Source organism: Cnephaeus nilssonii, assembly GCF_951640355.1.
Source record: "Cnephaeus nilssonii genome assembly, chromosome: 10".
NCBI lineage: Eukaryota > Metazoa > Chordata > Mammalia > Chiroptera > Vespertilionidae > Cnephaeus > Cnephaeus nilssonii.
Genome location: NC_137081.1, coordinates 19,267,197 through 19,281,389, shown reverse-complemented (window position 1 = coordinate 19,281,389; position 14,193 = coordinate 19,267,197). Strand labels below are relative to the sequence as shown.

At 42.2% G+C, this 14,193-nt stretch overlaps 1 protein-coding gene across 12 annotated transcripts in view; it reads left to right on the top strand.

Moving 5' to 3' along the window:
- The first annotated feature begins 2,171 nt into the window (after positions 1 to 2,171).
- The window catches only part of FN1 (fibronectin 1), a 65,922-nt gene continuing 53,900 nt past the window's right edge, over positions 2,172 to 14,193 (top strand). For all 12 annotated transcript variants that reach the window (XM_079782517.1, XM_079782525.1, XM_079782524.1 and 9 more), the window contains exons 1-9: positions 2,172 to 2,600; positions 3,551 to 3,679; positions 4,598 to 4,735; positions 6,201 to 6,332; positions 7,274 to 7,411; positions 10,517 to 10,675; positions 11,782 to 11,973; positions 13,127 to 13,306; positions 13,934 to 14,110. In XM_079782517.1, coding sequence (XP_079638643.1) covers positions 2,453 to 2,600; positions 3,551 to 3,679; positions 4,598 to 4,735; positions 6,201 to 6,332; positions 7,274 to 7,411; positions 10,517 to 10,675; positions 11,782 to 11,973; positions 13,127 to 13,306; positions 13,934 to 14,110 — 1,393 coding nt within the window. In that variant the 5' untranslated portion in view covers positions 2,172 to 2,452. The remainder of the gene's footprint in view (positions 2,601 to 3,550; positions 3,680 to 4,597; positions 4,736 to 6,200; positions 6,333 to 7,273; positions 7,412 to 10,516; positions 10,676 to 11,781; positions 11,974 to 13,126; positions 13,307 to 13,933; positions 14,111 to 14,193) is intronic.

Here is a 14,193-nt window from a genome sequence, read left to right as displayed (position 1 = left end):
AAAACAGAAACTTTCAAGTAAAAGAGTAAACTCCCAAGCATTCCTATAAAATTGAGTTAAATATCATTAACTTTTTGCTTAGGAGACATTAGATATATATACCGTTTCCTTAAACAAATTATATTTCAATGGGGTTGAAATATAAACATTTCTTCTGAAATGTGAGGTGGGCTGTTTTTCCTTCCAAGTTTGCATGTGTATATTATTCTAATGTATTTTGAGTACAGTAAATATACCAAACTCTCATGTTTTCAGTTGACAACATACTTTTCTAAGCACTTATTTCCTTCCTCCAGAATCTATGTGTATTAAGACACCTGTGTGTGTTAGCCTCAGGTCTATCTGGCTGACATCTGATTTCCAGGTATTCTTACCTCTGGAAGGATCATTGGCTTCCCAGAAATTTATTAAGAATTTACAAGAGGCCCTTTTATATTTGAAAGAGAAAACTGTTAAGTGATGATGAGAAATAAATAAAATAAAAAAAACCCTCTAACCTAGACAGGACTCCACAAGAAGTTATTTTACACTACTTGTAGGAAACTGCTATTTGCTGTTTTATTTTTAATTCCCATCATTAATAAAACAAATGTTAGTTTTGCGTCTTTGATGTGTTAGGTATTTTATAGACCATAGAGTTGGAATTACCCCACGGCAGTTACCGAAGATGGAACTTTTGGGAAAAACAAGCCCTTATAGAAATAAACATATTGTTAGTAGCTTTCATAGGTTTTTCAAAGCAAACGGGAAGTTTGCACTACTAACAAAACTAGAAGGCAGAGATTTGAGTTTGGGTCTCTCAGGATTTACTGAAGAAGGTCGTGGACTCGGCCTTTTGAAAAATTTAAAAAGCAAGTGTGACTTGTGTCTGTCTGAAAAGGACTGATTTGAGGAGTTGCTCAATGCCAGACGCTTCTCCGAGTCCGTGTCCATCCTCAGAGTTTAGAGGGAAAGCCAGCCCAAGAAATCTTAATGGGAACCTTCCACATTCTTGGAGTAGATAATAACTGAAATTTAAAAAATCTGGCGGCGGGGCTGGCTGGGGGAGGGGAACCCTGTGACCTAACTGATGGCTACAAAAAGGAAAATGCCAAATTACAGCAAGCAAGAAACTGTAGGAAGGCAAGGCCGTAAATGGTCTTTGCTTAGCTTTCCGTGATTCAAACAAGATCTCTGCTTCGTGTGTAACGGGCACGGAGAACCGAAGACATGGTCTTGCTCCAGAGCCGGTCCAATTTCCCAGTTTTCAGGTCCACCGTGGCTGCTTGCACTTTCAGTGGAAACAGACCCCATTGGAGGGGGGGAGGGGCGGAGGGGGGAGGAAACAAAACCCCAAACTTCTTCCTGCATTTTTTTTTCCCAAGCAAACTGCTGCCCGGTCCTTTCAAAAGAAACCTGGGTCCCTGAAGTTCCCCCAGACCCGCCCAGCGCCCCGCAGAACTCCAGGTCCTCAGGGAAGCTCTAGAAGGATGGATGCTCCCTTCTGCTCCCCCCCTCCCCCGCCAGCACCTCCTCCGAACCGGGCTGGGACAGCGTTTACGAGGAGAGGGCTTGCACAGGAAGCTCTGAAGGCACTCTCAAGGGAATCCCAAATCGGAATCCCAATTATCTTAAACCGAAGAAAGGGAACAGGAGAAAAGCCAGCCGCGGACTGCGAAGGCTCCATTCCTACAGCTGCAAGGTGGTGGCCACTTCATGGTTTTGTCCTCCCCCCAAAATACACTCCAGTGAGCAGAGATTTTTTTTTTTTTTTTTTTTTTGGAGAGGACGAAAGGTCCTCACCCCCCACCCTAATAAGAAAGAAAAGGGGAGGGGAAGGGGGGAGGGAGGAGGACTTGCAACCCCTTCGCTTCACTTAACTCCAGCCCCTCCCTTTCCTCCCGTCTACCCTTTCCCAGTCACTTCCCATCCCTCCCCCTCAGCCCCCAAAAGTTGGACGACCGCAAAGGAAACCGAAAAAAGTTCTCCAGCCCCAATCCTGGCGGGGGATCAGCATCTCTTTTGTTCGCGGCGAACCCACAGGCCCCCTGACGTCACCCGGAGCCCCGGCCAATGGGCGCGCGGTCGGCGGCGGCCGCGGCCGCAGAAGGGGCGGGGGGAGTCGGGCGGGTCCCTCCTCCCCGACGCCGGGGCCTCGCGGGGGGCGGGAGGGGACGGTCCCATATAAACCTCCGGCCGTCCCGGCTCGGCCGCTCGCGCCGGCAGCTCCATACAAGGGGAGGAAAGGGAGCCCCCAAGCGCGAGTCGGGACCTGCAGGCACAACTTGCCTCCATCCTGTCCTTCCCCTCTGTCCCTCTACCCGTCCCCTTCCCCATCCTCTGACCCTTACCTCCTTTAAGGCATCAACCCCCTGGGGGCACTGGAAGGGACTCCCCCCGTAGGTTTGGAAGAGAACTGAACTCGGTGGCTATTGCCTCGTGGAGAGGGCGTCTCTCCCCGCACCGTCTCAAGATGCTCAGGGGTCCGGGGCCCGGGCTGCTGCTTCTGGCCGCCCTGTCCCTGGGGATAGCGGTGCCCTCCGCAGGAACCTGGAGGGGCAAGAGGCAGGCTCAGCAAATGATACTGCCCCCGTCCCCGGTGGCTGTCAGCCAAAACAAGCGTGAGTATTGACTGCGGGCTGAAACCGGCTGGCGCAGGGATGGGACCGTAAAACCAACTCAAGTTGTGGATGAAGTTTTGCGCGCGCGCGCGCGGAGTGTGTGCTGGCCTTAATGAGAAACCGACTGAGGACGCCAAAGGCATTGGTTTGAGCAGGCTGGTTCTGCGGGCCTAGGATAATGCATTGGAGGACAGGGGCTCCTGGGCTCTTATCAGCTCTACACGTTCAGGTCGTTTTCCTGTGAATTCATCAAAACTTACTTTTAAAGAGAAAAAGGATGCAAGCTTTTACACGTCCTTTTGGGCTTAGTGTGGTCTTCCTTGTTTTCTGCGTTACTAAATAACTGGTTAAATATTTTCAACATGGGTGGGAAGAAGGTAGCTACATAGCTCAGTTCCTAACCAAATTTGAATGCGAGGTAATTTAGTTTGCATTGCCTAGGGGCCCCTCAGGACACTTCTCCAGGAACGGAGATCAGAATTCCTACTCCAGTTTTTCAAAGACACACCCTCCTTTGGCCTTGGCTACAGGAAACTGCTTAAAATTGTCCTCTTGACTTACTACCCAAGAAGATCTTGGAAGTTCCTTGCATATTTTAAAATGCAATTGTAGTTATCTGCTTTTCAAAATGTTTCTTCTTCCTTGATGTCGACACCTGGCCAGATGGAAATGACATCATTGTATAACATTTAGCTAAGTTAAAAGAAAGGGGGGGGGGGAGGAATACCTAAATATCTACGTGTACAAACTGTGGTTGAATCTTTAGATAGCTAGTTTCTTCCTCTGCATTTTAGTGCAATATTGCTTTTCATTCTCCTCCCGCCCTGAAGATTAAATTATTTTTCTATGTTTGTTGGTTAGGCTCATCAATTTAATTGTTCAAGAAAATTCCATAATCTGGAGAAAGGGGGGGAGGATGCAAATGTAATAACGTTTTTGTTCATTTACAGCTGGTTGTTTTGATAATGGGAATCACTATCAGATAAACCAGCAATGGGAACGCACATACCTGGGCAATACCTTGGTTTGTACCTGTTATGGAGGGAGCCGAGGCTTTAACTGCGAGAGCAAACCTGAAGGTAAGTAAGTGGTGGGGAGTATCTTGTAACTTCTTGGAGAAGTGGCGCTTGTTGATTAAATTTAGCACTGGTGGTAAAAATACGTACACCAGTTTTTCAGTAGAATGATCTGTCATTTCCTCTTTAAAAACATTTAATAACTGCTAATATTTGCTTTTTACATGTTACTTTTACCTTTGAAACAAAAGAACAAATTGTATCCCCAAGTAATTCCTAGAGTCTTTCTGTTTTACTCTCCCAAAGGTTTTGATGAGAAAACAAAAGATTTATGTATTCTTCCTCCAAAAACACTTACTTATAAAATTTTAACTTATTAGAAAGTAATTTTAAATCTTAAACAATAAGATTATGGGCCAGAAAACACTTTGGGCATTATAATGTAAAGTGACTTTTTTTTGTTTTTTTTACACAAAACCACTAACCACTTCAAAGTTCTCATTCTTTATGACCATTGATATGTTGCTTGTAAATTATGGCAACTTGCACAGAGCAGCACAGACGACGCTAAGATGGAAATCGTAGGATTAACAAGTGACTGTGCCTGGTGGGGGTTGGGCTCTTCAAATTGTTTGCTTTTATGTGGACCTTGGTTGGACTCTGAGTCAGAGATCTGAATCTGAAGTCCTTCATCATCTAGCCTGCCCTAAGGTAGTACTGCATATGGCTTTCTCCTAGGGCCTGAGAATCCTTTACAAGAGAAATGAATATACAGAAAATTAGGGAACTTGCCAAAGATCAAAAGTCAAGGCTTTATGAGAGCCTAAGGTAAATGCTAGGTCTCCCACTTCAATTTTAAAACTTTTTGTGGTACCATGTTGCTCATAGAGTGGAAAAGCGAGTTCTCCTTTGAATGAGGTTAGTGGAATAGAAAGGCTTTTACATATGTGAGGCTCATGTGAACTTTCCTTCTCCCCTCAGCTGAAGAGACTTGCTTTGACAAGTACACTGGGAACACTTACCGGGTGGGGGACACTTATGAGCGTCCCAAAGACTCCATGATCTGGGACTGTACCTGTATCGGGGCTGGTCGAAGAAGAATAAGCTGTACCATTGCAAGTAAGATGATGCTAAAATACCATAAATATGAATTTCTCCATTACTGTCACTGTCACTTTCTGTTATTGATGACTGGATATCCCTAAGTTTGGGATTTATTCTAGGTGACCAGGTACTGTTATGTTGTCACCCAACTGATTCCTGTGCTTCTGGGGGATGTCTCTAAGCACAGATAGAATCAGTGTGGTTTTAAGTGTGTGTGTGTGTGTGTGTGTGTGAGTGTGTATGTGTGTGTGTGTGTGAGTGTGTGTGTGTGTGAATGTGTGTGTGAATGTGTATGTGTGTGTGTGTAAATGTGTGTACGTGTACACAGTGTAACCAAATGGATTTCCTGGGTTCCACTCCAGTAAGACGTACTTGGAGAAGTTGCCCATTTTACATTCCTGGGCATCTTCAAGCCAGACTGATCATGTGATTATCTGCAATGATTGGAAGATGGTCATGAAGAGTGAACCTTCCATTGTGTGGACTGCTCTTCTTGTTTGCAATGCAGAGACCTCTTATATTCCATTCAAACAGTCTAGTTTTTTTGTGACCAATAGTTTATACCCAGGAATTGGACCTCTCTATTCCCAGGGACAATGTGGAATGATTAGCTTAATAGTATTTCCAGGATACTTTGGGGACTGGGTTGACTCTCATCAATTGCAGTTTAGTTCAGGAGGTCTTTCCAGTATGATTCACTGTGATATAAATGGATTCTATTAACATAGCATTTGCTTTTTTTTTTAATCCATCCTTTAAGTCGCTTTAAAAAGTTATGTCCAAACGAACAAGACAGTCCCTTGTGAATAGGCCCAATGTGCTTTCCCCATACTTAACGTTAGGGTTTATCCAAATTTATTGGCAAATATTAAGAGTCAGTGGTCCATACTAGTGGGGAGATGTGCCAATGTGTTTAACAGCCTAGAAAAGTACCTGGTTTTTCACACTTGTTATGCACACATCTATTTGCTTCCTGCCAAAATGATATGTGTAACCTAGGATAAAACACAGACTCTCCACACTCCAAAAGCTGAAATACTATACCCAATATGGGTTTTCATTGAATTAGTCTCAGGCTCAACCTGCTGTGTCTGTATGGAGGTCATGTCTGCCAGCCTTGCTTTTCTGCTTTAGGACCCAATTTCCTGCGATCCCTCTGGGAACCAGGATTTATGACCTCTTTCTTTGCCATTCATTTTTCTCTGTGGTTTCCCATTGTGCTTAAACAAAACATTTAATTGAATGACCCCAAGTCACCAGACTTGTTAACTTTTCCCCTGTCTCTGATGGGAAAGCTGTTCTCTGAATACTTACAGTGGCTAACCTAAGTATCTACTCTGGGTAGAACATGAGACTACTTCTTCTTCTTCTTCTTCTTCTTCTTCTACTTCTTCTTCTTCTTCTTCTTCTTCTTCTTCTTCTTTAATGTTTGTTTTGTCCCACTCTCTTTAATTTTCTTTTTTTTTTTAATCATGAACAGACCGCTGCCATGAAGGGGGTCAGTCCTACAAGATTGGTGACACCTGGAGGAGACCACATGAGACTGGTGGTTACATGTTAGAGTGTGTGTGTCTTGGTAACGGGAAAGGAGAATGGACCTGCAAGCCCATAGGTGTGTGACTCTTAGGGACGAATGAGGGGTGGGAATGCACAGTCAAGATGTTGGGTTGAACCAAACTCCACATGAACAAGAGATCTGAATTCCAATGAAAAAAATAATGAAATGGGAATTTTACTTTAAATAATGAAATGTTTTATAATCCATAGTCTTAAAGAATCAGATCAAAAATATTCACTGCAAAGAAGTCTTGTCTTAATTTTGTTTCAAAAGCAAAAGATAAAGTTGAAAGGTTTAGGAAGAAGTTTCTTTTGTCTAATGTCTAATCTCAGGTTTTCCTTGGTCAAGATATGTTATTTAAAAGAAAAAAAATGATACTTTTGACATTTTATTGGAACATACTAGACTGAAACAAAAAATTGTGTGTGCTCTGTCACACCTTAGTAAATTTTTTTGTTTCAAAATAAAAATTGTAGAGTTTCTTTTGGTCTCAATCCCAAATTTGAAAGTTTTTATCTATAAATTTTACTCACTATTGTTCTCTAATTCAGATGCTTTTATTTTCCTTTGTGTTGTGTTTTCTTTTTTACAGAAATCCAAATTCCAAAGGCTTTCTTGTCATTTTTTTTGGGCATTCATAATTGGTCATTCATAATTAGATTGGAATTTTGCACATTTCGTGTCCTACAGACTGGACATATACATAGATCCTTTTCACTTAAAATACTGGTGTGAAGAAGAAGAATACCAGCTGAAAATATACAGTCCACATACTTACTAGGGGAACAGAGTTTCTGCCTGCCAGCCCAATTTGAGCTTTCTTTTGCTTTGGTTACCATGTGCTTAGTTACAGGGCATGCTTTTCTTTTAGAACAGAGTACTACTTAAAACATGTGGCTGGATTTTTGCTTACACAATACACTTTAAATTACAGGGTAGATGGCACAATTTGAAATAGCTTTTCCCCCCTCTTTTTCCTCCACATTTTCCTACAGCTGAGAAATGTTTTGACCACGCTGCTGGGACTTCCTATGTTGTCGGGGAAACCTGGGAAAAGCCCTATCAAGGCTGGATGATGGTGGATTGTACTTGTCTGGGAGAAGGCAGCGGACGCATCACCTGTACCTCTAGAAGTATGTTTTAGATTTGCATGTTAAGATGATTTTCTGGATTCTTAGAGAGAAATGTAATGTGATGTCACTTAGAACACACCCAACACATCAATGTTTTTTTGTAACTTTTGAATGTCAAGAAAAGTTCTATACTAAACCTATTCTCCTTCTTCCAAGAAGACTAAATTTTTAAAAAAATATCTTTGTTCATTAAAGACTCTCAGCTACTAGGAACCTTAATATTCATATAAAAGCCAAATGTGTTGTGGGCATGAAGATTAGTTGCAAATGTTTAATCTAAATTATCGCTGAGATATTTTCAAAGTATTAAGAGCAAAGAAGTCATTAAAATAACATGCCAATGCATATTTGAGCATGTGAGTACTATTGACATAGAAGGGAGCAAAGCTCTAAAGTTTTAGGTTTCCTTATGTTCCACATTTAAATGAGGCCTATTCATAAGCAAAATTGATGGAAATAAAAAGTGCTTATCCCATTGGTTAAAATGATGTGTCTATTGTGGGTTAAGGACAGGGTCTCTTGCTCAAAGTCCTACATAAGCTTAGTAGTGCTAAAAAAAACTGACCTCTGGCAGCTTTACTGCTCCTTCTAGGGCTTCCAGACCTTACTTGTTGCCTTAAGGCAGAAATGGGGAGTGTCAACCCAGGGCTGTACTAGGCTGGAGAAATCATTTGGTCTGGCCCTGCCAAGGCATTAGGGTCGAGTTAATTAAATGTTTGACCAAACATAGTAGGCTAATTTTCAAGTTTATAATTTTTTTGTGTTAATCCTCACTTGAGGATATATTTTTCCATTGATTTTTTAGAGAGAGTGGAAGGGAGGGGGAGAGATAGAGAGAGAAAAACATTGATTAGTTGCCTCCTGCATAGGCCCTGACCAGGGGAGGTCTGGGGATGGAACCTGCAACCAAGGCATGTGCCCTTGACCAGAATCAAAACCATGACCCTTTAGTCCACAGGCCGATGCTTTAACCACTGGGAAAAACAGGGTAGGGCTTAAGTTGATAATTTTGTATGGCCTGAGAATGATGTTATAAAATATCCAAATGGCCCTAACCGGTGTGGCTCAGTGGATAGAGCATCGGCCTGCGGACTGAAGGGTCCCGGGTTCGATTCCGGTCAAGGGCATGTATCTTGGTTGTGGGCACATCCCCAGTAGGAGGTGTGCAGGAGGCAGCTGATTGATGTTTCTCTCTCAAAGATGTTTCTAACTCTCTATACCTCTCTCTTCCTTTCTGTAAAAAATCAATAAAATATATTAACAAAAATAAAATATCCAAATGGCAGAAAAACGGTTCCCCACCCCTGCCTTAGCGGTTCAAAACATGTTTTGTTTTGAAACTTCAAACTAACAGCAACTATAGAGTTTATAGAAGCAAAATAGCCATTAACTATGGGTGTTATAAATAACTTTAAAATAAAATCTAAATATTTTGACCTATTTCATTTATCTAGCTTAAAATGTTTAACCATCTTCAAATGTTCATCATCCAAATTTAAATTCTTTGCTAACAAAAACTAAATCTCTCATGGAAAGTAATAACAATTATGACCAAATCTTTCCCAGAAACTTGATGGTTCATTAGATCTTTTGCATTTAAAATGTTATTTTGATCATCAGACTTCCAAGACCTTGATGGTAATGTTTTTAGCTTAAGACAAATTAGATGTCTGACTTAAACTCTCATCTGTTATTTAAAACTCTTCTAATAGCAAGTTGGAGAAAGTTTCTCAAAGAAAAGTCATTTGTTTTATGAAATAATTCAATACCCTACTTTGTACAAGAAGATGCAGGGATGAAAAAATGAATTGGATATTAACTCAACTTTCAAAGAGCACTTAGTAAGTAGGTTGAGATGAGAGAGTCATCTTCTATAAAGCATAATACTAAAACTTCAAGATGAATACTGAAAATAGTGCTATGGAGGTTCAAGGGAAGACAATCCTTTCAGCTGGGGATTTGGAAAAAAGCTGTAACCAGCCATATCTTCATTCAGCTCTCTGTTCTTGTGGTAGATCAATGTGGGTGTATATTTGTGTGAATTTACATCAACTGTCCAATTATTTTTCTCTCACCCAGTGCAGAAAGACACAAACAAATCAAATCTTCTATACTCACATTGTAGCATTGGGCAAAGCCAGATTATAATTGAAGCAAACTATTTGACAGATAATTGAACACATAGACTGATGGTAATTTAGTTATAAAACATCATTTTACAATTGTAATCTCACTTTTCCATTGCAGAGTTAACACTAAGCAATTCAAAAGAGGTCATTTTATTAGTGTTTTAAATAAGGGTGTGTGGGAGGGGGGGAGCAGGGTGGTGGAGAACATAGTCTGAGAAGTTGGTAACCCCTGAATTTTTCATATGACAGATGAAGAAAGGGATGCTGCTGTCTTTTTCTAGCTTCTTTGGGGCTTCTCTCCAAGACCATTTGAAACCTACTTGCCTCCCTACTGCTTCTAATTTTCTAAAGAAAGCCCCCTATTGAAAGGCAGGTCACATACAGCAATTATTGGGAGAGCCTGAAAAGAAAAGACAAAGGTGATCAAAAGCCAGAGAATGAATTTGGCCAAAAGAACAATGTTAAAACTCTAAAAATAATAAAATAAAATAACGAATGAATGATGATGAAGAAGTGTTTTGGCAAACAGAGAAGTGGAACTAGATTAAATCCCATAGCTCTCTTTCTGCTGGAACAAACATAATCCCATTGTTTGGAAGTTTTGCTCCTATGGCACCACAGCTAAATAGAAACATATCATCAAAAAATAACTTACCAAGCTTTATTTATTTTTTATTTTTTTAAATATATTTTTATTTATTTCAGAGAGGAAGGGAGAGGGAGAGGGAGAGGGAGAGGGAGCTAGAAACATCAATGATGAGAGGGAATCATTGATCGGCTGCCTCCCGCAACCTGGGCATGTGCCCTTGACTGGAATCGAACCTGGAATCGATGCCTTCAGTCCTCTATCCACTGAGCTAAACCGGCTAGGCCAACTTATCAAGTTTTAAACTACTGTATATATTTTTAAAGTTTCAGTTGAGCATGTGCAAGCTTGACCTGATTCACATCTTGGAATGCTTCCTTTCTAACACAGACAGATGCAACGATCAGGACACTAGGACATCCTATAGAATCGGGGATACCTGGAGCAAGAAGGACAATCGAGGGAACCTGCTCCAGTGCATCTGCACAGGCAATGGCAGAGGGGAGTGGAAGTGTGAAAGGCACGCGTCCCTGCAGACCACATCCACTGGTGAGGAGCAGAGCGAGCTGGGCGGAAACGGGATTGTGTTACCAAAAATGTTCCTGCAAATCCATCTTTCCCTTGACATGCCATTCAAGGATGATTTGCAGTGTTTGGGCTAGTAAGCTGAATTCATTTACCGATTGTTAGCTGTTAAAACTTTTTTTAATGTTAAGTTTTAAATGTATATGAAGATGAAATAAAAATGGATCTTAGGTGGAAAAAAAACACACAACAGATTCACAAAATGTGGAAGGAGGGGCAACTTCTAGAGGACTGTGTGGCGGCCCAGGGCATGCTCTGATCAGCCCACAGCCACGCAGATGGCAGGGGTCTGCTGCAGAGTGGCAGGGATTTCTCAAAATAAGTCAGGAAGGGAAATGCCCAGATATTTTGGGCTTATTGTAGCTGCTAAGACAGGAAGGGTGAAGAAGACCATTTCAGGTGAAGAGAAGAGCATGTGGACAGCACAGGGCACAGCAGGGAATGATGGGTAGTTCAGAGAGACAAGGCATAGAGCAAGAAGGACGTGGTCAGAAGTGAGCTGGGATGAAGGCAGGTGTGAAGAGTTGTGAAGGTATGGCCTATGACAGTGATGGCGAACCTATGACACGCGTGTCAGCACTGACACGCGTAGCCATTTCTGATGACATGCGGCCGCCGCCGCATGCCGAGGATGAAACATTTGCTGCTCTTGAGGATGAAACATTTGCGAAATAATGTTTTTTCCTCAAAGTGACACACTACCCGAGTTATGCTCAGTTTTTTGGCGAAGTTTGACACACCAAGCTCAAAAGGTTGCCCATCACTGGCCTATGAGCTTCCTGGATGGGTAAGGAGTTGTTGAAGGTACCTGCTCTGTTAAGTGGCAAAATAATGTCTGTGATTTAGAAATATAATCCCAGTAGCTCCAGCTGAGCTGGAAGGTGGAGACCATCTGGCATAGGCTGAATGCAAAAACTAATGCAGAATGGGAGAGCCATTTCTTTCTAGGTTTAGGTCAGAAACAATGTGGATTTCAAGAGTGATCGGTATGGGATCCTAAAGATCCCTACTGCAGAAAATAGTTCTTTTCTCTTGTCCAATGTTTTGACTTTTCTTTCTCATGTCCTTAGGATCTGGCACCGTCACAGATGTTCGAATGGCCATTTTCCAGCCTCAGCCTCACCCCCAGCCTCCTCCATATGGTCACTGTATCACAGACAGTGGTGTGATTTACTCAGTAGGGATGCAGTGGCTGAAGACACAAGGAAATAAGCAGATGCTTTGCACTTGCCTGGGCAATGGAGTCAGCTGCCAAGAGACAGGTCTGCCTTATCTTAAAAAAAAAAAAAACAGTACTGAAAACTTTTCTATGATTTAGTTTTTGAAAGATAGTACATTTATTTACCAAAAAATAAAAAAAAATTTTAAAATAAAGCAAACAAGACAAGCTTATAATCTTACCACCAGTGATAACAGTCAGGATTGGCATTGATACATTTTCTTCCCATCTTTTTAATCTATGTATTTTCTTTTTTGTAGTGAAGATTAAGTGTACTATCTTTGTTGTTATAAGAGGGTTGCTTTCTGAATAACTAATCATCCATACTTCATACTATAAATCTCAGATTTCTGGAGGTTTGTAAACTTCTTTTAACAACATCTAATGCATCTCTTCTGGGCTACAAAAGTGGTAGTTAGTAACTATAGCAATTATAATTAATGCACTTGATGTTATCCCTAGAATAACCTCATGTATTAATACTTATGCCACCAACAGAGGCATGCATATCCCTCCAGTATCCTTTGAGCAGCACCCTTAATTAACCTGTGTTGATATAGCTTTACAAATGGGGAAACTAAGGCATGACAGCAGAGGTGGTAACAAAGGACATCAGCAGAGAAACAGATGTTGCTCTATCCACAAAAGGCATGGCTTTCTGAGGAGTGCATTTTGTCTGAAACTCACCAGATGATCATCTATATTTATAGCACAGTCTCTAATCCTACATAACAAAAGCCTAATATGCTAAGTATTCAGTTGTCCGGTCATCCGTTCAACCAATCAAAGCGTAATTTGTTAACGATATGCTAAGGCCGCTTAACCACTCACTATGACGTGCACTGACCACCAGGGGGCAGACGCTCTGACCAGTAGGTTAGCTTGCTGCTGGGGTCCCGCCGATTGGGACTGAGAGAGATGGGCCGGACATGCCCTAGAGCCCTCCCATGCTCCCTCCCCGGCTGGCCAACCGCCCACGTCTCTCCCTGGCCCCAGTCATGCACTGGTGGGGTCCCTTGGCCTGGCCTGGGCCCTTTCCTAATCCAGGACCCCTCAGGGGATGTTGGAGAGTCGGTTTCGGCCCAATCCCACAGGCCAGGCCAAGGGTGCATTGGGCCTCTAATTTAAGGTATAAATATGCAGCTACCAGATCCATGCAGCTCTATTTATCGAGACCCTTTTGGTTATGCTTGTAGCTGTCACTCAGACTTACGGTGGCAATTCCAACGGGGAGCCATGTGTCTTACCATTCACCTACAACGGCCGGACTTTCTACTCCTGCACCAACGAAGGGCGACAGGATGGACATCTCTGGTGCAGCACGACTTCCAATTATGAACAAGACCAGAAATATTCTTTCTGTACAGACCAGACTGGTGAGTGTCCCAGGGGAAAACACAGCTGTGAGAAAGACCCATTTCTCATGCCCTCTTTCTATTAGTCAGCAATGTAGCCATTAATCTTGAGGCTGCATGAGAAGTATCACTTTTCTACAGTCTGGACCCAAGAGACGTGGAGTAACTTGGCAGTTGAAGATCTTTCCATGGTCCCTAGTACCCTTGGGAAATGACACCAAGGGAAAGGGCCACCAGTTCATTTCTTTCTGACACATCGGGCTTATGATGTGATTAAAGATGCTGGTATATTAAAGCCAGGATGTAACCCCACAGGGCTGAAGAATATGCAGAATGGATGACTGAGTATTTTTGTTTCTCTTTTGGTTGAAACACTGTTTTATTCAAAGTGATCATTGAAATGTTTTTTTGGCTGGGAAAAATGTGAGTGAAAATTGGACTTAAATCTATTTTTGAATGTAAAGGTGAACTTCAAATGGTGAAGGAAACGTAGAACACTTATCAGGCAGCTTTTGTTCTGAGATGGACTCTTTGTAAATTAGCTGCAGAGACCTGGCTCTCTCTGAACCTTTCTGTCGTCATTCCCCGCTGCACATTGGAAAGCTCAGTGGTAATGTTTTCTTCCTCTTTGTCTATTGTTCTGGGCAGTTTTGGTTCAAACTCGAGGTGGAAATTCCAATGGCGCCTTGTGCCACTTCCCCTTCCTGTACAACAACCACAACTACACCGACTGTACTTCCGAGGGCAGGAGAGACAACATGAAATGGTGTGGAACCACACCGAACTACGACGCTGACCAGAAGTTTGGATTCTGCCCCATGGCTGGTAAGAGGAAACCCTTGTAGACACCATTTATCAAGTAAGACAGAACAGTGGTCACTTTACACTACTTTACCCATTAACACTTA